General features: G+C 43.4%; 1 protein-coding gene across 7 annotated transcripts in view; it reads right to left on the bottom strand.

Annotated features, from left to right (window-relative positions):
• Positions 1–1,337: 1,337 nt before the first annotated feature.
• Positions 1,338–26,683, bottom strand: part of RNF152 (ring finger protein 152) — a 32,650-nt gene continuing 7,304 nt past the window's right edge. For 3 of the 7 annotated variants that reach the window (XM_083188063.1, XM_083188065.1, XM_083188064.1), the window contains exons 2-4: positions 12,188–12,270; positions 10,169–10,336; positions 1,338–4,389 (exon numbers count right to left, since the gene is read on the bottom strand). In XM_083188063.1, the coding sequence (XP_083044189.1) occupies positions 3,654–4,262 (609 nt within the window). In that variant the 5' untranslated portion in view covers positions 4,263–4,389; positions 10,169–10,336; positions 12,188–12,270 and the 3' untranslated portion in view covers positions 1,338–3,653. The remainder of the gene's footprint in view (positions 4,390–10,168; positions 10,337–12,187; positions 12,271–26,683) is intronic. The other 4 variants (XM_083188062.1, XM_083188068.1, XM_083188066.1 and 1 more) reach the window with 2 other exon arrangements.

Raw genomic sequence — 26,683 nt, 5'->3', positions numbered from 1 at the left:
AATTGTATTACAAAACGAGCTAAAAGGACACATGGCACGAAAATAAGACAGTTTTAACAGTCTTAAAAGGAAATGTGGCATCAAATTGTAATCTTAAATAGTACTATGAGTAGTAATATGTTTAAGATTAGATCCATACTCCATACTGTATATAGAAAAAGTGCCATCAAAGTGGCTGTAACCTTAATATATCCTTTGCTTCTACTGGACAGATTTTTCTTATTGCTACAATATATGTTACTATCAGTCATATTACATATCCTTTCCAAACCCCACCACACTGGTTCTTCCAAGCTCTTCAAATCCAAGAGCTTGGTCACGTTCTGACAGGAATGCTTTACACCATACACTGTATTCTTTTTCCATACAGAGTCATTGCTGAAGGCCCCAGTTGTGGTAGTTTTGCACAACATTCAATCTTTATATCGTGAATGTCCAACAAAATCTGTAATCTGGAGGTATACCAATCCCCTAATGATGTATTCCTCTCTCAAAGCCATGCCAACATTCTATTGTACTATGAGAGGAATACCACAACACAATAAAGATTAACAGGAGGAACATAAGTGAAGATAAAAATAAACAATTAAAAATTTACTGAACAGTCCTAGAAGCAATCTTGCTAACAACTGGATATACAGCAAAGTAACCAAAGATCTAAACAAAAATGAGTACTTATGTATTATCACGGCGCCCGATTATTGCACCGGAAAAAAAAATCGCGTCGATCGCATCGCATGCGACCAAATCGCGCATGCGATGAAATCAATGCGATTTTTGCATAGGAATCAATGTTAAATGGTTCCAAATATTACCTGACACCCCATTTCACATTAGGGGCAATGTTAAATGCCCCCCAGGCCCCCCATTAGGTGTATGCCCCCTCATTATTAACGCCACCCCACCATCAACGCCAACCCGAAGCGTGGCGAGCGCAGCGGTACGCGTCCTCCGACCTTTTCATACCCCCACTATCCACGTCGGCGTGGAGTTGATTTTATATAGTGTGGCGAGCGCAGCGAGCCACCGAGCCCGAAGCGCGGCGAGCAGACGCGGAATACGAGCCTGAAGCATGGCGAGCGCACGCGGATTACTTAACATGGATTTTGTGTCCCCTTGCCACGCTTCGGGCTCGTATTCCTCGTCCCCTCACCATGCTTCGGGCTCGGTGGCTCGCTGCACTCGCCACACTATATAATATCAACTCCACGCCGACGTGGATAGTGGGGGTATGAAAAGGTCGGAGGACACGTACCGCCGCCCCTCGTGGGCTCGCTGCACTCGCCACACTTCGGGTTGTCATTGATGGTGTGGTGGCATTAACAATGTGGGGGCATTTGGGCTAATACACCTAATGGGGGGCCCTGGGGGGCATTTAACATTGCCACTAAAGTGAAATCGGGTGTCAGGGACCATTTGTAACCATTTAACATTGATTCCTATGGGGAAATCGCGTCGCATGCGCGATTTGGTCGCATGCGCGATTTGGTCGCATGCGATGCAATCAACGCGATTTTTACCGCAAATTCGCGTCCATCGCATCTGATTGTATGCCTTAAGTTAAGGCATACAATCAATCCAACCGGGCGCCGTGATAATATATAAGTACCAAAAAATGTTTACTATGTCTATGAATGTTAATCACCATAACCTGCTCTTAGTCAGCCTATATGCACAGCGCCACTTTCCTACACTAAGGTGTTTTTGTAATTTCAAAAGTGTTCTTTAGATGCGTAGTTCCTGCTGCCACTAGACATACTATATTTAATACGGTCTTCAGCACAGGTAAAATAAAAATAGTTATCTTATAGAAGAAAGATTCATAGTAAATAATAAAGATAAGGTTTGTTTATATTTGAAATTATATACAGGTTATGAAAGGTTTTAAGATGATGCCCAATACAATATCATATCGGGAATGAAAGTAGATTAAGCTATTGCCTTAATTATTTTCATGTATCAATTTAAATTACAATCCTTACTAAGCTTCACTAAAAGAGTTAATGCATGGATAGCACAAAATAAAATAAATACTAAATTGCTGTTCCATTTAAAACATAAAGGTTTTATACTTTATATTGTAGTGTGCAATGATTTATGGTTTAATGTGGGACTAGTAAATAATAGGAAGCGTTATAGAGAACAAAAAGCATGAAACAGATCATTTCTATTGTTATCTATCTATATGTTAGTTGCATTGAGAAAGGTGTTACTATATACCTCATAATAAAGTCCATACAAATAAATGTGATATGCTGGCTCTCTTTCATTTATCAAGCAGGCCACTAAATAGAACATATTGTCTATAACAACATTTTATCAAATACAAAATAAAGTCTGTTTGCAAAAAAATGATATAGAAGGAACTTAGCTATGAAAACTTATGCAAATTGTATATTTTTCATGGCTTATAAATTGTAATCAAATCTGAAATTTAATACAAAATCAGGCATACAGTATTATACTAAACACATTTAAAATCTACAAACTTGAAAAATATCCAGATTTATTCTTCATAATAATCATCTAACAAGCCTTGTAAGGACAAATAAAGCCTAACATAAATGTAAGCCATGATATGGTTTTCATTTCTAATTATATTACCATTTACCTTTAGATTTTTATACATAAACCCTCTAGTCTGGAAAGAGACAAAATAAATGTATTCGCAGTTTTCTTACAATAAAGAGTTGTTGTTTTGGAATGTGAATTTATTCAAGGATATGCAATTATATTTTCTATAACAGAAAAGTCTAACACCAATGCAAATCCCTTATTAGCGATTATTGCACCTCTTAACACTCTATGTTTGTTAGTACACATTGATCTAATCCACCAAGAATAATACTTTTAATTCAACATGAATATTATCATTTATTGCAAGAAGATAGATATTGCCCACCCAAGTTTGTGTTGTATGAGATGTGCATCACCATGAACAGTTGTGTGACATAGACGACTGCAAATATCAGGATTGTTTACATGTTGCAAAAGATAGAGAACATTCAGTCTCATCTGTTTTGGTAGGCACCTTAATAAACACAAGATATTGATAGACAGAACATCAGACAATCACTTAATATAGTACTTTTTTTTAAAGTACTATAAGAAAACTCCTCTACATATGAAAGCCATGTTATTATTAGAAGACCTGAGATGTCTGCAGATAAATATTATAGATGTGCTGAAAAAGTAACAACTTTTTTTATTCTATATCAGCGTGATGTGTCACTTAAATATAATGGTTTTAAACTCTTATTATATTTTCCCTTCCAACTTAAAAAATATCAATGTTCTCCTGTTCGTATTCCTTTGAAATTGATTTAATTACAAGAAATAGATTACTTGATCAAAATCTGGTGAATATGGCCATAGCACAATGAGCTAATAAGAAAGTCATCTTACTATCCTATATTCAAATGTACCAAACAAGTCCTATTTAAGAAGGAATGATAACTGTGCATGCAATCTTCATTAGTGCTAACCACACTGTTAGAGAGGAATTGGCACAATTCTCTCGTAGGTCTAACTTTACGGAAGGTAACAAGTTCCCACCCTTTTGCAGTTGGATTTTTTTTTCATTATACAATGCTGCAGTGTATATTTTCTTCTAATTTCACATACATGAAGATAGCGAATAAACAGAATCCATTTCAGCCACACGATATCACAGTGAAACGCTTTGAAATGCAAGACATGTTGTGAAGGACAATTCCAAGTAGGAAGACCAAAACACATGCTACTAAAATGACAGTGCAAACTCCAGACCAGGTGGAACTTTTAACAACCCCTCTTCTCTCATGTTCCTCTTCTGCAATATCCTGTGCAATTGCACTTTGTAAGGGCTGTTGTTCCATTGGCATAGTCACTACAGTGACTGGTTTTTGCTGACTTGTAAGTAATCTGCAGCCAATATCGCCAGGCAATAAAGCTCTTTCTTTGCCGACAGGAAGAGGCCACATATAGCATCCATTGCTTGGTAATTTAATAAAGACTGGAGTGTTTTCTGATGTGTGAGGTATTGCAATTACAGCGACAACATCTGGATCATCAGGCAGTTGGGATACAGAGTAACCAGGTGGTAACCGTGTAACCCCTCGACACCAAGGGCATCGAAGGTCTTTCTGACTAGCCCTCATTTGTTGCAGACAGACTGAACAGCAAGTATGCTTGCAATCAAGCAATTTTGGCCTTCTTCGGGGACTATAATAATTGAAACAGATTTGGCATTCTAAAAGAGAATCCTGTGAAAGGGTTTCCATAGTCAACTTGGCTGAACTTCCTCAGATTCTTCAGTCAAATGAAGTTGCAGAACTATTGTCACACACCGTGATTTTTATACTGCGCTTAAGATAAAATCTGAAGTTGCATACAAAATCTTGGCAGAATCTACAAGACAAAAAAAAGCAATATTAAAGTTACTTTTTGAAATGTAAGCAATATCTTTACAAAAACAGTCCAAGAACATTTGAGTCTCATCAGTAAATCAAGACAAGTTTAAAACGGTGGTGTAGATCAAGGGTGGGTGAAGGTGGCAGATGCTATGTTTCTGAATTATGGAAGGTGGGTCACAACTAGTGAAATGCTTTTCTATCAAACCTTAACGCTCTTCTCTTTCAAACAACTAAGCAATTTTGTAAGTAGCAGACTTTACTGTAAAGGGAGTATATAAGCTATTTAAAAAATATAATTGATCTCATTATATAACATTATAATGTGCAATGCAAGCTTTGACTCCAAAGTTTTAAGCCACCAAATTGTTACAAATACAGTTTAAATTCTGGTATAAAAGTCAATTTTAATCAAAAACATTCTTAACATTTATAGCCAAGAGGCTACTCTTTAATTGCCACTCATTACAGCCTAGCATTGAAAAGTTCAAGCAGAATGTACATGTAAAGACATTATTAAATAATAGAGCCAGCCAGGAAAAGTACAATAAACTAGCACAGAATTTGACTTGTAAATGAAAAAGTTAGAAATGTATTTAAACGCATTACAAATGAGAAGTAACCAGTGGCTTTCGATGTTTATGTATTTATTCACCTATATGATTGTACTTTACCTAAGTGTATATATGTTATCCAGTGTTCTAAGACCCATTTTCACTTTGTAAACCAACTGCTTTATAATTTCAATGCAAATCAGTGTAATGGCAAAACCAGTGTATCCTTTACAAATAAAGATGTTTTAGCATAATTATATATATATATATATATATATATATATATATATATATATCATGCAGGAATCCCAGAAACCAGGAGTCGACACGGCACTGTGGTAAAAAATCACTTATTTATTGCATCATCAGCCTCAACGGCTCGTTTCGGGGTCACTACCCCTTTCTCAAGAGGGATGAGAAAGGGGTAGTGACCCCGAAACGAGCCGTTGAGGCTGATGATGCAATAAAGAAGTGATTTTTTACCACAGTGCCGTGTCGACTCCTGGTTTCTGGGATTCCTGCATGCTGTTTATTTTACAAAGGCACGTGGACTGTTTGATACTTCGTGGTGAGTGCCGAACCGATACAAATCTGTATATATATATATATATATATATATATACATATATATACACATACAGCTTGGGTGGGGGACCGGCACTCCCAGCTTGATTGCGGATAACCTGCACAGGTGCCTTCACAGCTTTACCAAGGATAAGCGGGATACACAGGACCACAGGTGCGGCACTCTGGTCTTGTAAATAAATAAAGACAGTATAGTGTCTGGTGATCAACGTTTCAGTGCTCGTTTTATTGGCACTATCGTCAGGCACTGACGATAGTGCCAATAAAACGAGCACTGAAACGTTGATCACCAGACACTGTACTGTCGTTTATTTATTTACAAGACCAGAGTGCCGCACCTGTGTTCCTGTATGTGTATATATATATATATATATATATATTATTTTTTTTATTATTATTATTATTTATTTATTTTTTTTAAATCCTGTGACCTAGGCAATAAAACATCTCCCCACTTAAAAAAGATTGCATGCATTAATGCAATATGCTTGGAAAAAGGGGTTTTCACAGTATTCAATTATTACAACCCACATGTATGACACCTAGCGTTGCATTAAAAGCCTATGTCTGCATGGAAATCAGGGTTCTATTTTTTATACCAAAGCAATAACCCGGGTCACTGCTGGGTGTAAATGGGGTAAAAAAATTACCCGGCAATTCAACCCGGGAAACATTCCGGATTCAACAGGGGTGAGACCCGAGATCAGGGGCAGAGTAATCCGGGTCATCCGACCTGGGACTAGTTTCCATCAATAAGGGAGCCCATACTTCTCGACAACAGTGTCCTGCGGTCAGTCCGGAGGTTGGACAGGGAGTGCATACAGCCTCCGCTGCTGTACTATGCAGACAGCAGCGGAGCTGGGGAAGAGGTGAATGGATGCCTGTGTGGCATCCATTCACCCCACGGATGGAGGCTGAGGGTGCACGGAGGCTGGGGGCAGCCCACAGCTTTCCCGGGTACTGTGCTTGCCCTCAGCATGTCGATGGTGTTGCGGGGGGTCCCGGTGCTTAGAGATGATGTCAGCTCAGGACCGGCCACCACCGATATCACATGCCCGGCATTATGCCGATTGAAGACACCGGTGTACATAGGTCACAACCAGGTCCAAAATCCTGGCATTTTGGTGTAAAAAGGGTATTAGTGTAGGCAGCAGAACAGCAGCAAAAATCTAATAGTACATATCTAGAAAGGCTATGCAAATCGGTTTGCAATACATCTACATACATACATACATACATACATACATACATACATACATACATACATATTCAGGTGATACTAAATATATGTGGCTAACCCATGAAACTTGGTGTATTCAGGGAAATAGCCACAAATACCTTTTGTAAAATGGGCCTTATAGTCTTCTCATTAGAAGGCAAACAATATTTTACATTAAAAAGCACCCCGTTATCATAAATTTAAATATGATTTCCAGAAGAGTTAACTGAATCAAGAAAATAAAAATACTGAACCAGGCATGAGGAAATGTGTTGTCCATACATCCTGATAATGTCTATTTTGGCTGGATTGTCCTGATAACTTGACTCTTAAAAGGATAATCTCCCCAGGACACTTTGGGTGCCGTTGGAAGAATCTTACTCTAAGGGGTAAATTTACCAAGATCGAATGAGTACAAATGCACTCATTCGATCTTAACTTTGCTCATGATCAGCCATTCGGCTGAATTGCCGTTTTTAGGAACGTCATCTTCAGCTGAATTTGGGTATATGAATGAGTACACCATCTATAGAACTCGGCTGTATATGGCCTTGAGTTCTGCTCATTTACTAATGCTGCCCATACACGCCCCGATACGGGTGTGCGTTCCGTGCTTAACAAGCACGGATCACATTGCATTGCATGTGCATGCGTTGTGCATGCGATGCAATGTGATGAAAACAAAGTACATAAAGTATGTGCAAGCACATACTTTTTGTACTGTGCGATGAGGTGCCACGGGAGCGCGCACCTCAAAGCACAGAACGCACAGCCCGCATCGCAGCGTGTATGGGCTGCTTAACAGTGAACTGATTAATTCAAGTATGAATTCAACAGAAAATTTTCCATTTGTATTTAGCTGAAGCCTACACAGATAAAGTAAAAAAAAAAAAAAAGTTTTAAATGGCTGACAATTTAGAGGAGACTTTTTAGTCAATTTGCCATTATCAGATTTGCTGATTAGTAAATAACTGGACTAGAACTTTTATCATATATTCTGTTTTGAAGGATATAACATTTTTGGGTTAGACTAAATTGGGGCAGATTTTAAGCAAAGACACATTCATCACAGTTCTGGGAACAGTGATTGTCTGCACTGTACATTTAAATTCAAACCTGGAATAAAAATAAAATAAGAAAAGGTCTATTGTAAAAGACTGAAAAACATGAATTAACAATATTCCAAAGTTTTTGAATTGCACAGGAAGAGACGGTCACTACATATTCTTATGCTGAGTACTCACTGGCCAATATACCGGCCAATCAACTGATAGGTCAATATACTGCTGAACCATCGGCCTGTGTATACTAGCGAGATGTCGAAAGATACTGTATGATGGAGCTTCGTGTTGTGTGTACGGGTGACCCATCGACTGCCCATGCACCCACACCAGAAGCCGTAGATAATAGACAGATCAACTGGGCGTGCACATGTAAATGCAATATCCCAGTTGCGACGTATGGAGAACAAGCTGCCAGATCCATCCTGAGATATATCTGCAGATCAACTGATTTTACTACACTGTCACAATTCACTGCGATAGATTTAAAAATAAAAAGAATACTATTAAAAATATGAGTAAGCAACCATGGATTTATTAAAATTGACTTTCCTATTATAAATAAACTGTTGATCATATACTTTCTGATGTAAATTAATCATTGTGGTCTGATAGGATTTTCACATAATCCAGAGATGGGCTAAAATACCATGATCCCTTGCTCCATCTGACAATCTGTTCTATATAATATAGTCAGAGAAATTCTACACTAGAAATCATTAACAAGGATATAAGATACCTATAGATGACCAGTGGTTGAAATGCCAGGGTCGGGATGCCGATACAAGCATGATGTCAGATTGGGCCTCCAGAGCTCTAGTGCTTTTCCAGCAAATTGGAGAAGACTGGCATCAGTAAAGGTTGCATGCAGTTTCCTTAGAAATTAATAACTGCTAAGTGACAGGGGATCAGCACTCCTGGGTGTCAAATTTGCCAAACAAACATTTTTTTTTTCATCATAATGACTTGTAATGTTTACCTTATATAGGAAATATAATGGGTTTTCATAAACAACTTTTTTAATTGAATTTATATAACAAATGTGAGCGATGCTGGCATATTTAGTGGATATTTTGTACATCTCTCACAGAGATATTGGCAGTTAAAGAGTTTATTTAAAATATGGGATCACTGTATTGGAGCATTAATGATACTAAGTGGTATAATATGAACATTTTTAAAAGTTCTACTTTCTACTATTGACATGTAGCTTCAAAGAAAAATTACAGTACATTTACACATTAGGATAATACAAATTATCTTTACAATAGGTGTGGTATATTAGGTCAATATTGTCTAGCTCATCAATGTCTATGTTGACCCCAAAATGTCGACATGCACAAGTTTGACAGTGGAAAAAGGTAAACACAAGGAAAAGGTCGACATGGGTTCAGGTTTTTTGTGTCAACTTCAACACCTGAGCAAGAGGACCTTGTGTACCATGCCTCTTTGCATGGCACGCAGATGGATGGTAAAGTATAAAAAATGTACAGAAAAATATCAAACAACGCATGTTGATGTTTTCATACTTGAACCATAGCCATGTCAACCTACTGTTTGGCATGTATTCAATGCCGGTGCGAGCGGCCGGCGAGGGGGTTAAACTGCGAGGATCGCAGAAAACCAGTGATCCTCGCAGTTTAACCCCCGCGCCGGCCGCTCGCACTATGCAACGTTCCGGGGGAATCCTCGCAGTCACAGAACTGAGAGGATTCCCCTAAACTGCGAGAGCCGCGGCTAGTGCAGCAAACTCGCTGTAATTAGCCTCGATTCTCGCAGCTTTTGGAGGCACATACGCAAATTCCCCCTCGCTCAAAAAACGGAGCGAGGGGGGAATTTGCGTATGAGGGGGGTCAGTTGAATACTGACAGGGTGAGCGGTGACTGCGAGCAAAAAGTCCTGCTCGCAGTCACCGCTCGCCCACAGCATTGAATATATGCCATTGTGTCAACCTTTTTGCCATGATGACTATGTGTTGTCAACCCATTGTCTGTTAGCCATCCGGATACCCTTTAAAATCTAGAAGAATCAAAAATGCAATTAGTAATTTCTAGTCAGAGCAAAATGTAGAAAATATTTTTTTTCACTAATTTTAAAGATGTTCTGACATGATGCCTCTTCTGCATATATACTGTATTTTCCATATATACACAACCTTCTGAATAAAAGTCAGGTTTTTTTTTGTTTGTTACTCTAGGCAGGCAAACAAAAATCTGCTATGTACAGTAGGTGTGATTCTGGAGCGCAATCCCCACCTAATTGAATTAGCCAAATTATATAATTTAATGTTCCCTGCTGACATACAATAATGTGAAAAAGAAAATGTACATCCTCTTTCAAATCTATGTTTTTACATACCTGTTCATAATTTGCCATCATCTAGTCCTTTCAAAGTCCAGCGGACATGCGGGATGCTAGCCAAACTCTGACGTTGTTTTAAAGGGGCAATCACTTACAAGACCATACAGGCATCATGACCGCCAAATAATGCAGGGAGTATCATAGTGACCACCATATCATAGAACGCTGCAGTGACCAGAATATAATATAAAAAGCAACACATGACCACCATATAGTACAAAGAGCATATACTGTAATGCAGAGAATATCATAGTCGTATCATAAAAAGCACCAGTGAGCATCATATAATGCAAAGAGCGACAGTGCATGCCATAGAATACAGGGAGTGTTGTAGTGACCACCATATAATACAGTGAGCATCGCAGTGACCACCATATAGTGTAGAACACATTGCATTGACTGCTACATAGTACAGGTGGCCACAGGAAAGGAAGGTACGGGGACTTGGGGTCAGACCGTGAGGTCCAGGACAGGGACAAGTTGGATAAGCAGAATAGACAGACAGGCAAGAGGAGGAGAGGGTGGAGTATTAGGGAGGGGAGGAAGTACCATATATACTCGAGTATAAGCCTACTTTTTCAGAGCATTTTTTATGCTGAAAAAGCCCCCCTCGGCTTATACTCGAGTGAGGGTCCCACTTGAGTCAATAAGTTTTCCCAGTTTTTTGTTGTAAAAATAGGTGCCTCGGCTTATATTTGGGTCGACTTATACTCGAGTATATACGGTACTTGGGCTTACACAGTTCAGTATGCCACTAATTTATCAGTTCATCGGCAGGGACAGCTTCTCCTAGCTGCTATCCTGTATAGTGACATAGCCAGAACATGCTGGGCATCCTCTCCTCCCCCATTGTGACCACTATGCCCCTCCCTTTCACAGAAAAGTTCAAAGCACTGAAGCAGTAGGGCCCACAAGAATTACCCAGAACCATTGCAGGACCAGGCCAACCTTGCTGAACCCCACCACTGTCACTGTGTTCTATACTTCAAAAATAGATAAGCCCTCAATAACAAGACAGACAAAAACACAGTTCAGGGGAAGGGAACGCTCAGGGGTCTAAAATGTAGCAATTACATGTTAATTTGTCTTAAAAAAGCAACTGTAAATAAAAGCAATGTCAGTGCTAATGTGGCAGCACAAAAAAAGAGAGAAGAGGTGAAAAGAAGAATGAAATTGGAGGATAAGTAAGTAAGTAAGTTTTATTTATATAGCGCACTTTCTCCAACGGGACTCAAGGCGCTTTACAGACATTAAAAATAACAATGCACATACTGCAATACAAAGGGTTATCAGTACAAGGAACAGGCAACAATGGCAGTAGAGATGTACATCACACATACAGATATGCACAAGATGCATTCTAATAAGGGACACGAACATGGGGAACATATTTACCGAGCTGTGCAGTACCCAGGCAACCATTCAGCGGCGCCACATGATGATTGCACAGCCAGTAACAGTACTGATATATATACTAGATGTACTCTAAGGGACACAGTACTGATATATATACTAGATGTACTCTAAGGGACACAGACATGGGGAACATATCATTACTGAGCTGTGCAGCACCCAGGCAGCCAATCAGCGCCGCCACATGGTGATTGCACCAGCTAGTACTGTACATATAGAACACAAAAGAACAGTACAGAGTACACAGAACTAGACGTAACAAAATTAAAGCACAATTCTTAGTACACAATACAGCCAAGATATAAGGAAGTGAATGAGAATAGATTCAGGTATAGATTGTAGAAGAGTAAGAGCTGTAGTTGAAATACAAGAAGAGTGCAGTGAGAACAGGAGGGCAAAGCTGGCCATGCATCTACAGATTTCAAAATCCTGGTAATGGATGAGAGCAAATGACAGTTGACCATTTGCTTTGAAATGTTGGAAAACTGATAAAAACTTTCACTCAGATACTGTATTACCAGGTTTTTGTTCCGACCAGCCAGATCTGACAAATTGATCTGTAGATGTATGGCCATCTTAAGACAAAAAAGAATCATAGCAGACCTTGCCCTCTCCTGCAGAGCGATCAGTGCTGAGCTGTGATATTTAACCAGTTTGTTGTCTTGGAATAGATTTTCATCTTGAAGCTGTCAAGTATAAATTTATATAAGTTCCTTAACATATTATGTAGTAAGTATCTTGTTTGTTTGAACTTTTGACTTTACACAGAATGGAATTTCAATTTTGAATCTGGCACGAAAAAAAAAAAAATCAGCAGCAAAAGCTATATTAATCACAAAAGTAAACATTAACAACTATTTCTTTAGCAATATAACATAGCTGCCGCATTGTGTGGGTGATTCTGGTTGACCCACAAAGCTGCAAAATTCATAGCTTTGCAAGTCATTTAAACGCTGCCTGCACGAACGCCCATCCCCTCGCATGCCAATTTCCCCGCAGGCATATGAATGGATGTTTAGCATGATGTCAGCTGCCCGCCCCTGGCACTCACATCACGGCACATTTCCATGAAAACGCCCAGTGTTGCTGTACGTTGGACGTTCCCATGGGCGCAACCCCTCGCTAATGCCCAACGCCCCCTTCTGCACTGTTAGGTGTGAATGGCTGGGGAGTAAGAAATTTGCCACACCCCCTAGCACAAAGCAGCTGTACATGTGCATACATCTGTATGTGCATGTACAGTGCCAAACCATCACTTCCCTCTGCAAAGGTGCAGGGTGGCGTATGGATTATAATCAGGGTCAGTATGTGGACTGCATAATGCATAGACAGACAGACAGCTGGATTACGGCTTGAGGGGAGGGGGGGTACTTGACTGGGCACCACTAGGGACCCAAGCCTTGGCATGCACAGGAATATGGTGCATGGACACAAATCACTACCCCATTCTATTTCATGCTGGGGGCAACGCATACACATTACTTCTCAGCTTCTGGACTGCCCTTCCTACCTTTTCACCAGTCTGCAGATACCCAAGAAACAGGACTATTCCACCAAAATCTTGATGGTTGGGGGAGCATGCATATGCATATATATATATATATATATATATATATATATATATATACATACATACATACATACATACATACATACATACACACACACACACACACACACACACACACACACATATATGAATCGGGGGGGGGGGGGCGGAACACCGAGCAGGTCAGCAATAGGGGAATAAATCAAATAAAGTGGTGCCCTCCGTTTTGACAGAGGCTCTGTCACAATGTAGGCATCTGGATGTATCAGTGGCACTCGCAGAAAGAAACAACACCAACGGATTTAAACCACCAACGTTTCAGAGCCCAGTGGCCTTTTCATCAAGGTACATATACACACACACACACACATATACACAGATGTGTCCACATACATCTTGGTTTTATTGTGCTATGTATGGCACAATTTGGCACCCCTTGGACTGTGCAAAAGTCACGCTTTGTGATTCTTCAAGTAATTTGCTTCTCTAATTTATTACTTTATACAAATTCAACTGCTGCAAATAATTTTTGGAATCCATCTACTTGCTACATTCGGGAAAAAAAGCTAAGCCGTGTTTTACATGTTGTGACAAATTGAGTAAAATGGCTGAGATGTATGTGGACAAATACACAGTGGCGTAACAATAGGCCTGCAGACCCCGCAGTCAAGGGGGGAAGGGGGGGGGTACCGTGTAAGTGCATGCGCCGGGGATCTGCGGGGCTATTGTAATGCCGCTGTACTGCGGCCTGGACCCGCAGATTTAACTGTCTGTGCAGCGGTCCCGGCTCTACTCCTGCCCTGGCTTCTGCAGTGCTGAAATGAAATGGGGAGCAGGAGGGGAGCCGGAACCGCAGACAAAATCTGCGGGTCCCGGGCCCGCAGCACAGCGGAGCAGAGGAGGGTAAGGCACGGGGGCATGGGACGTGGCGGGTTTGTTATATTTACTGGGGGGGGGCGCTGCCGAAATTTGGCGGGGGGGGGGGGGCGCAATCTTCATAGTTACGCCACTGCAAATACATACATACATACATATACATATATAGTCACACAAATAAACATATACCTACATCTACACCTAGTATCACAATCATATACTGTAGATATCCCAGGTATCTTCTCAATAAAGGTGCACTTGCAAGTAGTAGAGTTAATGATATGTGATTTATTCACTATCTCACCGATGGCGGTACAATAGATAGTTTAACTTGGAGGATACGTAATGATAAGTATATTGATCCTCGTATAACAATATTTACATAACCACGCTCATTGCATTGAATTTATACAGACAATCTCTACAGTAAACGAATATTAAGATTGAAAATAATTAATGCAATACACAGTAAACGTTTCTATTTAGTATATATCTATGCTTTTGCACTGAACAGTAAACTATGCACTAAACTTTCCTTTCTGTCTTCTCTACAATAACTCAATTAATACTTTACGGCATCATCTATCTATTCCACTTTAGATAATAAGCAGTCTTCTTTACCATTACTGTAACATTGCTACTTTTGTTACAATTGCGCTATAATGAGCTTACAATGTTGCTCTTACTCAGCCAGCACAGTCTATACAGTCTTACAATTGTCCTGTGATTGGTTAAGTTCGGAATGACAGTTCAGTTAGCTGTATTATATCCACCTAATGCCAGTGTGTAATATCCTCCCTGTCTTCTATTTACAGTGGCGTGATAGGAGTATCCCGGCTAATAGAGGATTTTGCTCTAGGCTTTCGCTGGACTCTCTGCTCAGGTATGTATTCCCTGCTGCTCAACGGTTCCTTCTCCCTATGGCAAAAGTATGTGATCCTCTTCCCCTAAACTGCACTTAACTGCTTTTTAACGTGCCTTACACTGTCAAGTATGCTTACAGGCTCTTTGTTGTTCCTCCATTAATCTCTCGCGATAGGGGTTGCTTTCCTCCTCTTAGGGGACTGCTCCCTCCTGCTAAGAGGCTATTGCAAGCGTGGGGCTGAGATGGGCGGCTGAGATGGGCGGGTGAGATGGGCGGCAGTTGCTGTTCGGGGCCCCGCCTACAATGGCCGCCCCTCCTTTCCTCCTACCTTGGCGCCGCCCCGATGCTGTACTGATCCGGCGCTGCACCTCAAACTGGCGTGGGGCTGCCGGATACTTGCTGCTGCTGACCCCGGACGGTGTTCACTGCGCTAGCTTCTGGATGCGACGTCAGCTTCTATTGTCCCGGACGGCCTGGTATCCACCATTTCTCCTTCGGCGGCGACGTCTTCAGGGTCTCGACCGCACTCCCAGGACCACCCAGGACGGGAGTCACACCTCCAGGCGGACCAGTGTACAACGCCGGCACACCGATCACCGGAAGCTGCGGGAAACCCACTCACTCCACTCGACCAGGTAAGTATCGGTGCTGCGTCACCTTCTCTGTCTATATCAGCACTCGCTGCTCCCGTATCCTTACTTCTTCAACTCCGGCGTTACTGGCTCTTAACTGACACCTTGGGCAGCCTTATATCACTTTGCTGGCAGACTCGTGCCCTACAACTTTATTGTTTCTGTCCCTGCCACCCCATCAGTCTGTCCTCGCATCTGACATTAACCTCTCAGTGTCCGGAGGCTATTTAATGAACCTATCTTGTTAATGTCTTTGATGTGGCTGTCAGAGCATACTCTCCAGGGCTACCATGGGTACACCTATTCATCTTACAGTGTATTGCCAGCATTTACTACTGATAGTTTCAGGATATTACAACTTTTCCCGGCTAAAATGATGCCTGTCCACAGGGATCCTATGCTGGCCTGTCCCTTTTGTTAATTTTTGACCATCGGTCACGTTACATGCGATATCGCATAGGTACCACACCTCTGGTACTCCGCACTGGTCTTGCCCGTGTGGCTTCTTGTAATCCATCTTCGTCTCCATCCGACACTCCTAGTTGATCAGTTTCCGACTGTTGACCATCTTCCTGTGTTTCAAGAGTACGGTATTCCCGTGTGTGCCCACCAACACGTGGCCCACAAATAAGCATCAGCATTTCCATGGGATCAGTTATAGACGCATCCCTCCGGTGGTCTTCAACCCTTGCTCTGCTCTTACCCTCTACAGGTCTTGGTTCGTTAATGACCACGCAACGTTTTAACTGTTCTCGCGCCACCGCGACGGTGGACCCATCTGGATCCTTTTGAATCTGATACGCGTGAAAGTTGTCATCCGGCAGGCCGACAATGGTGTATGGTATCTGTTCCCACCGAGAGTCTAACTTACTTGTCCTTCGATTGTTCTTCCGCCATACCCGATCACCCAACCTAAGAGGCAGCTCACCGGTATCCGCGGTATAGTTCCTTTCTTGCCGTTGATGTACTCCTTCCATTCGCTGTTGCACCACATCCCTTACGGCGTCCATTTGCCGCTGATGCTCACTGACCCAGTCACTCGTACACACCCCGTCCTCCCCGAAATCCGGATATAATTCCAGATCCTTCGGCAAGTCCCCGCGGCGTCCAAACATCAGGTAGAATGGGGTATATCCTGTGGAACAGTGTGTCGTGTTGTTGTAGATGTATGTTAGACTTGACAACAAGTTCGGCCATCTACCCCGTTGTTCTGCCGACAATTTCTGAAGCATGCTGATAATGGTTTGATTTGCCCGTTCACACAAACCGTTCGTTTGCGGGTGGTAAGCGGTGGTACGTATCTTTCTGCAGCCATATAGAGTGCATAACTCCTGAAATAACACGGCTTCGAATGCGGGTCCTTGATCGGTAAGTACTTTATCTGGGATTCCATAGGGTTGGAGAAAGTGTTTGAGAAATGCTCGAGCGGTCGTTTTTGCCGTAATGTCCCGAACTGGCACCACCACTAGGAATTTCGTGAAGTGATCCGTGATGGTAAGCGCATACTGCATCCCGCTGACACTTACTTCTAGTTTAACATGGTCCAAGGCCACCAATTCTAACGGCCGTTTGGTCTTGATTGGACACAAGGGATCCCTTTGCTTAGGATCTTGGGGTCTCCTCAGAGCACAATTGACACAGTCCTGGCACCACTGTTGGATATCTTCCTTCATGCCAACCCAGAAGAAGCGTGCCCGTAAGATCGCCTCTGTTTTTGTCATTCCAAAATGACCAGACTGATCGTGATAGGCCCGTAATACGGAAGGGGCGTATCGTCGGGGAATCACTATCTGGTTTATCTTCTCATGGGTACCAGGGTTGTATCTACTCCTGATTAACAGTCCTTTTTTCATTTGTAGTTTCGGTTGCTGCCGAAGCAGTTTGACTAGTTCTGGGGCCGCTTGCAGCCGTTGTTGTCTAGACATCCCTTTGGGTACTTTTAACAACCTCAATAACTCCTGCAGTATTAGATCTTCCCGTTGCACTTGTTTCCAATCTATATCCGACTCGGAGATCTCCGCTTCGTTAGCCAATGCTGTAAGGGGCCTGGAATGTCCGATTTGCCAACGATTTCGTTGAGGTTTAGGAGTAAAAGCTGGTAATTCGATTACTTCATTTTCGTCCGCCCCCTCGGGTAATGACGTAGTCGGCAAGCGAGATAATGCATCTGCATTAGCGTTAGCTTTTCCGCTACGGTAGGTGATAGTGTACCGGAAATTGGCTAGTCGGGACATCCAACGTTGCTCTAAAGCTCCCAAGTGTGCTGTGTCCAAGTGAGCTAGAGGATTATTGTCGGTCACAATTGTAAACGTAGTGGCAGTCAGATAACTTCGAAATTTTTCTGTTACAGCCCAGATCACAGCCAGCAATTCGAGTTTGAACGCACTGTAATTTTCCGAGTTCCTTTCTGTTTTTTTCAAACCTCGGCTAGCGTATGCAATAACTCGCTCTTGGCCATCTTGTATTTGGGCTAGTACAGCGCCCAACCCGTGATTACTGGCGTCCGTATATACCCTGAAAGGCTGTTCATAATCCGGGTAGGCCAGAAGAGGAGCGTTGACCAAAGCAGCTTTCAATTGTTCGAACGCCAACTGATGGGATTCCAACCAGTCCACGGGTATGTTTCCTCTCCTTTCCGTTCCCGACAAACCTCGGAGTAGCGCATGCAGCGGAGCGGCTATCCGTGCGAAATGTCGAACAAACCGTCTGTAATATCCTACGAAACCTAAGAAGCTCCGTACTTCTTTTACAGTTTTTGGAATGGGCCATTCTGTTACTGCACTGACTTTCTCTGGGTCCGGATGAACTCCTTCTGCGCTCACGACATGCCCTAGGTAATGCACTTTTGGCTTCAATAGGTGACATTTGGCTGGGTTCAATTTCAATCCATGCTCTGCTAGCTGAGTGAAGACTTCTTTTAGATGTTCCAGATGCTTTTGGTAGTCAGCCGAAAAGATGATGATATCATCTAAGTAAAGCAAGATCATATCAAAGTTGCGGTGGCCAAGACAATGTTCCATCAACCTTTGAAACGTGGCTGGAGCGTTGCATAGCCCAAACGGCATGCGTTCGAATTCAAATAACCCCATGGGTGTCGTGAAAGCCGTTTTCTCTCTATGTTCAGGGGCTACTGGAATTTGCCAGTATCCGCTAGTGAGGTCTAAAGTGGAGAAGTATTGGGCTGTTTTTAATGCCGTCAATGATTCTTCAATTCGGGGCAGTGGATATGCATCCTTATGAGTGATATTGTTCAGTTTTCTGTAATCCACGCAAAACCTCAAGCTTCCGTTTTTCTTTTGAACAAGTACAATGGGGGCTGCCCAGGGACTATGGCTCTCTCGGATTACCCCAGACTGTCTCATATCCGCCAACATCTCTCGCACTGGCTGGTAAAGTGCCGGTGGCAGGGGCCTATGTCTCTCTTTGATAGGTCTGTGTTCTCCGGTCGGGATGTAGTGAAACACGTTCTCTGCTTTCCCGAAGTCAGTGGCGTGTTGACTGAACGCCCGGGCGTACTCCTTCACCACTTGAATCACTCCATCCTTATGTTCAGGTGGAGTATTTGGATCCCCGATTTGGATGGTATTCCACCACGATTTTTCCTTTGCTTCTTCCACTGAAGGGACTCTGACGGCCTGTTGCGGGGCACTCAAGGCTCCTCCTTCAAAGATATTTTCAAAGTTTACTTCGGTCAGTTTGGCGACTGGACAGTTCTTATATAACTTGACCGGGAAGCTATGAGGGTTCAGGACTCGCACCATCACCTGACCTTGGTGCACTCTCGCTACTGCTCGGGCTACCGCAAACGGGTACTGTCCTTCGGGATCATGGGGTTCGATCATGGCGTCGTAATCTCTTCCACCCACTCCGAACCGGGCTTTGCACTGTAACATCATCTCAGAGTTTGGCCGGATCAAAACGGGTGTTCTATCGCTAACTCGAGCTTTGCCGACCTCTCCTTGATCGTTAACAAAGCTCTTCACTCCTTTTAGCCATCTCACTGTCTGCCACAACGCTTTCCTTTCTTCCCTATCAGCTTTTCCCATCTCCGTCTTCAGCATCTCCACTAGTTCCTCTGGGCAATGTCGCAGGACATTCATACCCAGTATGATCGGGGGTAACTGTTCATTACGTCCTTTGGTGACTAAACACCCTTGGTGGGTAAGGAGTATTTTCCCAATGGTCAGGTGGGCCTCCCAATAACCGCAACACTCGATTTCCTGTCCATTGCTGGCTAATAACTGGAGCCAGTTATCCGGGGGAGTCATGATGTCTTCCGTGGCCCAGTATTTTTTTAATTCACTAACTTGAATAGTAGTGACTTGTGATCCCGTATCTAGGAGCGCTGGGATCTCAATTCCGTTCACCAGGATCGATACATGGGGGCATGCTCCTACATAACGGGACCACCATTTGGACGGGGTTGGACCTACTGGGGCAGATTCTCCCGAGGGCGGGTCCTTGGCCTCGGGTCTTCCCCGTTTAAATCTTCCTCGGTACAGTGTCGTTCAATGTGCCCACTCCTGTCACATCTTCTGCAGATCGGGCTGCCTTGAGCATCAAAACGGTCAGTGACTCGTCGGCCCCTCCCAGACGTGGTGGCCCACTGGGACCTGCCCCGGAAACTTGATGCGGTACTCTCTCCTCGACGTTTGAGTATCATCTGCTCGTCGGAGATCTCTTATTTCTTTGCCCATTTCCGCCAAACTCTTTGTAATTAAGTCTAACTTTTCTGACAGGGGACCGGAGTTATCTCTCCCTGTCTGCACCTGTTGCGTAACGGACCCCTTTTTTTCACGGGTAGGTACTTTACGAATAACTTCCTCTTCAGTTTCCTCGTCTTCTTCTTCAGAATCTGTAGTCACCTGACTTTCTTCCTCATCATACTGATTCATTCCTAATATTTGGAAGATGGCTTCTTTAAATTTAGAAAACGTGCCGCCTGGGTTCTGCTTTCTCCACATCCGGAGCTGCGCACGGATTGCTTTATCTCTGGCCCCTTCCACAAAAAGATTGATGAGAGTTTCATTTTGCTGTCCTTTCTCGCTTGGTTCTACTGCCTGTATGGCGTGCGAAGCCTCTTGTAATGCCAAAGCAAAATCTCTTAATGACTCTAGTGGCTTTTGCTTCCGTGAGTACAGATCCCCTTTCAAGTCCGCCAGGGTTCGTGCATCAAACACACTGGCCAATTTCTTAAATATGTCCTGTACGGTGACCTTCCGCTCTCCAATCCAGGCTTTCACTTCCCTTCTCGCTGGCCCCTTTAATTGTCCTAATAATATCTGGACTTGCTGGGTGTTGCTCACGTGGCCCAATTCAAACATGGATTGCATCCTATCTTTAAAGTCCCGAAAAGTTGTTGTTCCTGCCCTGCGCTTATTTCCAGAATATAAGGGCAACCATGGCGCTCCAAAATAGTATGGCATGGTGATAGCCGACTGTTCAGCCATTTCTTCTCTCCTCCTAACGGCCATACTTTCCGGGGACGGAAGAACTCTCCTCTTCCCTGATTTAGGCGTTGGTAGTTCTGAGTCTGCCATCTTAACTTTACTTGGTTTATTACCTTCTTTTGTTTGTATCCTGTTCTGTATCCTGTTCGTGGACGCCACTTTTGTTATATCCCAGGTATCTTCTCAATAAAGGTGCACTTGCAAGTAGTAGAGTTAATGATATGTGATTTATTCACTATCTCACCGATGGCGGTACAATAGATAGTTTAACTTGGAGGATACGTAATGATAAGTATATTGATCCTCGTATAACAATATTTACATAACCACGCTCATTGCATTGAATTTATACAGACAATCTCCACAGTAAACGAATATTAAGATTGAAAATAATTAATGCAATACACAGTAAACGTTTCTATTTAGTATATATCTATGCTTTTGCACTGAACAGTAAACTATGCACTAAACTTTCCTTTCTGTCTTCTCTACAATAACTCAATTAATACTTTACGGCATCATCTATCTATTCCACTTTAGATAATAAGCAGTCTTCTTTACCATTACTATAACATTGCTACTTTTGTTACAATTGCGCTATAATGAGCTTACAATGTTGCTCTTACTCAGCCAGCACAGTCTATACAGTCTTACAATTGTCCTGTGATTGGTTAAGTTCGGAATGACAGTTCAGTTAGCTGTATTATATCCACCTAATGCCAGTGTGTAATATCCTCCCTGTCTTCTATTTACAGTGGCGTGATAGGAGTATCCCGGCTAATAGAGGATTTTGCTCTAGGCTTTCGCTGGACTCTCTGCTCAGGTATGTATTCCCTGCTGCTCAACGGTTCCTTCTCCCTATGGCAAAAGTATGTGATCCTCTTCCCCTAAACTGCACTTAACTGCTTTTTAACGTGCCTTACACTGTCAAGTATGCTTACAGGCTCTTTGTTGTTCCTCCATTAATCTCTCGCGATAGGGGTTGCTTTCCTCCTCTTAGGGGACTGCTCCCTCCTGCTAAGAGGCTATTGCAAGCGTGGGGCTGAGATGGGCGGCTGAGATGGGCGGGTGAGATGGGCGGCAGTTGCTGTTCGGGGCCCCGCCTACAATGGCCGCCCCTCCTTTCCTCCTACCTTGGCGCCGCCCCGATGCTGTACTGATCCGGCGCTGCACCTCAAACTGGCGTGGGGCTGCCGGATACTTGCTGCTGCTGACCCCGGACGGTGTTCACTGCGCTAGCTTCTGGATGCGACGTCAGCTTCTATTGTCCCGGACGGCCTGGTATCCACCATTTCTCCTTCGGCGGCGACGTCTTCAGGGTCTCGACCGCACTCCCAGGACCACCCAGGACGGGAGTCACACCTCCAGGCGGACCAGTGTACAACGCCGGCACACCGATCACCGGAAGCTGCGGGAAACCCACTCACTCCACTCGACCAGGTAAGTATCGGTGCTGCGTCACCTTCTCTGTCTATATCAGCACTCGCTGCTCCCGTATCCTTACTTCTTCAACTCCGGCGTTACTGGCTCTTAACTGACACCTTGGGCAGCCTTATATCACTTTGCTGGCAGACTCGTGCCCTACAACTTTATTGTTTCTGTCCCTGCCACCCCATCAGTCTGTCCTCGCATCTGACATTAACCTCTCAGTGTCCGGAGGCTATTTAATGAACCTATCTTGTTAATGTCTTTGATGTGGCTGTCAGAGCATACTCTCCAGGGCTACCATGGGTACACCTATTCATCTTACAGTGTATTGCCAGCATTTACTACTGATAGTTTCAGGATATTATACATACATATAAAAAATAGAGTTCCCTCCTCTTCTGTAGCTTGCATTATTTTGATACACTTAACCTTCATACAGTAAACCGTTCCTATCTAATCACATCCCCACTGTACAGTCCACACATATCCACTCTTCTTTTTCACATTTTCCATCCTCCTGACCCCTGCCAAACTGCTGGGTCACCGTATCATACAGCACACCAGGAACCTTTGCATTCTGGTGGAACTACTGCAATAAAGAATATCTATCCTTGTGTATCAAGGCCTAGATTGTAAGCTTGCGAGCAGGGCCCTCATACCTTTAACTGTCTGTAAATACCCAGTTTGTTGTATCAACGTCGCCTTTTGTAAAGCGCAACGGAATATGCTGCACTATATAAGAAACTGTTAATAAATAATAGATAAAATACACTGCCTGCAGCTGAACACCATGCTGATGGCACTGACTACACAGCACCATGTAGCCCCTCCCCCAGCTCAGACTCCACTCTTCCTGTCAATTGTAAATTGTACAGCTTGCAGTGCACACATGCTATGCTGCTGTCAATAAAGGCTGGGGGCCCTCTGAAAGTAAGGGGCCTGGAGCAATTGCTCCTTTTCATCATCACCACCACCACACACTCACACAAAGTTGGCTCTGTACACAGGTGCAGCTTCTGCCATTTATCCTCTTCAGTGGTAATCCCGAGAATTTTCCAGGCTATGCCTCAGTGCCCAGACTGGCAAGCCGAGAAAATTCTCAGGATTGCCGCTGGTTAGAGCCAGGCAGCGCCACTGAACTGGTGGCTGAACTCAGCTTCAGTAATGCCCGTCTCCGGCTGCTCGGCGGCGTGTCCCCTGACTGGGTGTGTGACAGTCTGCATCAGCGACATAACACCAGTTCCCAGGGGGCAGGGCCGGGTTGCCGGGAGGGGCAGCGGCTGACATAGTGTTCAGCGGCGCTGCCCGGACCCGGGACACAGCATGGTTGGGTTTTTTAAGGTATCGCTCCCTCTAAAAAACTCACCCAGTGGGGAGCGCTACCTTAAAAAAAAACACCACTGAAGGGGTAAATAGTAGTGTTCCCTCTGGCAGCGCCCCACTAAAACAGCCTGCCTCCTCCTCTTATGGTGATACCGAGGAAGCCCGGCGCCGCAGTATATAGTGGTGCCCGGCGCTTCCCTGGCAGTGGAGAGCCTTCAGTGTGGCCAGGCCCCCCCTTCAGTGACGACGGCGGCCAGGCCCGCCCCTTTTCATCACGGCACGGCCCTGGCACGCCCCTTTTGTGACGGCGGCGGCCCGGGACCGCCCAGAACAGTGACATCGGTGGGCCCGGTCTGCCCCTTTGACGCTGCCCCCGTGCAGCGGCGCCCTGCCTGCCCCTGTTCCTAGAAGGAACACTAAATAGTGTTGTACACATAGGCACAATCTCCATACCTTGTATCTGCTCAGACTTTAAATCGCTGCCAGAAGATATGTGGTAAAAGACATAACTCACAAAGGTTTATGGCAGGGGTTCCCAATCTTTTTTGAATCAGGGCACCTTAGAGTATCAGAATTTTTTTACGGATTCTTAGGGTCAGTTATGTGGTAAAGGGCAGGATTTGCTTCGGTTTGTACACATTAATAATTTGAGTTGGTCCTGTACCACCAACCCAGGACACCACTGCATGTGTCCCGAGGCACCCCAGGGAGCCTAGGTGCACAGTTTGGGAACCACTGGTTTATGGTATAGGGGGTCGACAAGGTCTAAATTGACAGTCCCTAGGTCGAATACTAATGGTTGGCAGTGACTAAGTCAACACATAAAAATGGTCAACACAAGCTTAAGGTCGATATGAGCATGGTCGACTGGAATTTTTCACTGTTGGACACAACATAAATGTACTGCATCTCCTCGCATGCCTCTCTGTGATCGTCACACTATAAAATTCATGTTCTATGCCTACTTGGATAGTAAAATATGAAAAAAAAAACATGAAAAACTTGTGTCGACCTTTTGACCGAACATGTCCATGTCGATGTTAGGCTTGTATTGACCTTCTGTCATTTGATGACCTAGTCTCTGTCGATCAAAAGTTGTTGACCAAGGGACCGGATGCCCTCACTTTCATACTCTCCTGCAAAGGATGAGAGGCTCCCCGGGGAAAGTGGGCAAATCTCCGGGACTCACCCACTCCCCACCACCAAGCTGCCCACTTACCGAGTAAAGCAGACTGGCTGATACAATTCGAACTGAATCGCATTAAAATAGCCGTGTCCCGTGCAGTACAATGCCGGCAATCTTGACACTGCATCGCGGGGACCCGACTATGATGATGCAATGGCAAAGCCGTGCCCCCAACCACAGAATTCCGCTGCCATGTCAAGCCCCCCAACAACTATAACAAGCCACATCCCCCATCTCGTGTTACTGTGCTGACCTGGCCGCCCTTTCCGGTAGGTACAGCCAGAAAGTTGACAACTATGGAATGTGTTCTACTGCCATTCAAGTTTGATGACGCCATGCAGTGCAAGTCAATATTGCCAATTTGCAGATTCCAAGATTAATAATTTAAGCATATCGACATCATAAATGTTATCTATCTGCAGTCATCATTCGTAATGGTGACATTGTAACTGCATACCCAAAGCCCTACCATATTGCACAACTATTTCATCAATTGTGCTTACAGTCCCCATCCCCATGCACTAAAGTCCAATTAATTCAGGAGTTAATTAACCTAAAATTATGTTTTTACCAGGCAATTCTGCAGAAACATGAGTTATTTTTAAATGCATTAGGGACTTTAAATCCTGTTGAAAGCACCCAGATATTACTACTGTGGGCATTCATCTTATTCACTATATTTTCGATCCGGTTATGAAGTAGTAACCAGTTCAAAATCATTTTTATTGAAAAGGATTAGCAGCTTTTCTGGGGGGCATTTTCTATCTTGGGACCATCAGTCCTCCGTATAGCTGGAGAGAAAACATTGAGATTCAGAGAGAACAATCACATTAACCAGATGAAAACCTGATTTACGACTGCTATTTATGAATGCAATTGACTTTCACTTGCATATTACACAGATCTATGTGTGCTGTACATTACCAATCCAATTCTACTCTATGGACTCTTATGATTACATAAAATTGTAAGTTAAATTCAAGTTACATGTAGAGTTCTTTGATACTACTTACAAAAATAAATATACTTTTCTAGTGTTTATATGGAGTGATAACCTGTAATTGCTGTATACATGCAAACATTAACACATTAATAGGTAAACTTGGAATCTGATGGCAGATGAGAAGCTCTTCGCCCATCTAGTCTGCCCGCAACATTCCCTGTCCAGTTTATTTTTCATTTATTTGCAGTTATTTATATAGTGAAAACCAATTCCTCAGCACTGTACGTTAAATAATTGACCATTCACATAAGTCTATGACCAAATCTATATTCCCTGCTACATGAACACACATACACAGGAGACTCCTTGGAATAGCAGTGACCCCCCACCCCCCTGACCCCCCTGACTCCCTGAAGAGCCTCCCTCATTGCACCTAGCCCACATTATGTAGCTGATGCATTTTTGGAGAAAACTAAAGATATATAGATTCAAATATATCAGTGCAATTTCCCGGCATTGCATATAAAGCACAATGATCCATATGGCTGTATGCATTTTACATAAGGTTTCTCATGGCCACTTATATGGAACCACTTGTAAAATATAATACATGAACAAGCCCTGACACGTATCAGTGTCTGTTCTTCAACAAGTACAGTAGATCTCACTAACTGCTTGGGTGTGGTAGAACACACCGACAGTTGGGATTCTGACAGTCATTAGCCCGACGTCTGAATCCCGACTACCCGGACTCAGACAGTGGGGGGAGTGCAACAAAGCCCCTATGTGGGCGCAGCGGCTCGCTGCGCTCACCACCTGTTTTATTCACCCTCTATGGGGGTAGTGG

The sequence above is a fragment of the Crinia signifera genome, chromosome 5 (genome assembly GCF_055691185.1).
Source record: "Crinia signifera chromosome 5, ASM5569118v1, whole genome shotgun sequence".
NCBI classification, from domain to species: domain Eukaryota; kingdom Metazoa; phylum Chordata; class Amphibia; order Anura; family Myobatrachidae; genus Crinia; species Crinia signifera.
This window is presented reverse-complemented; position numbering and strand designations above follow the sequence as displayed.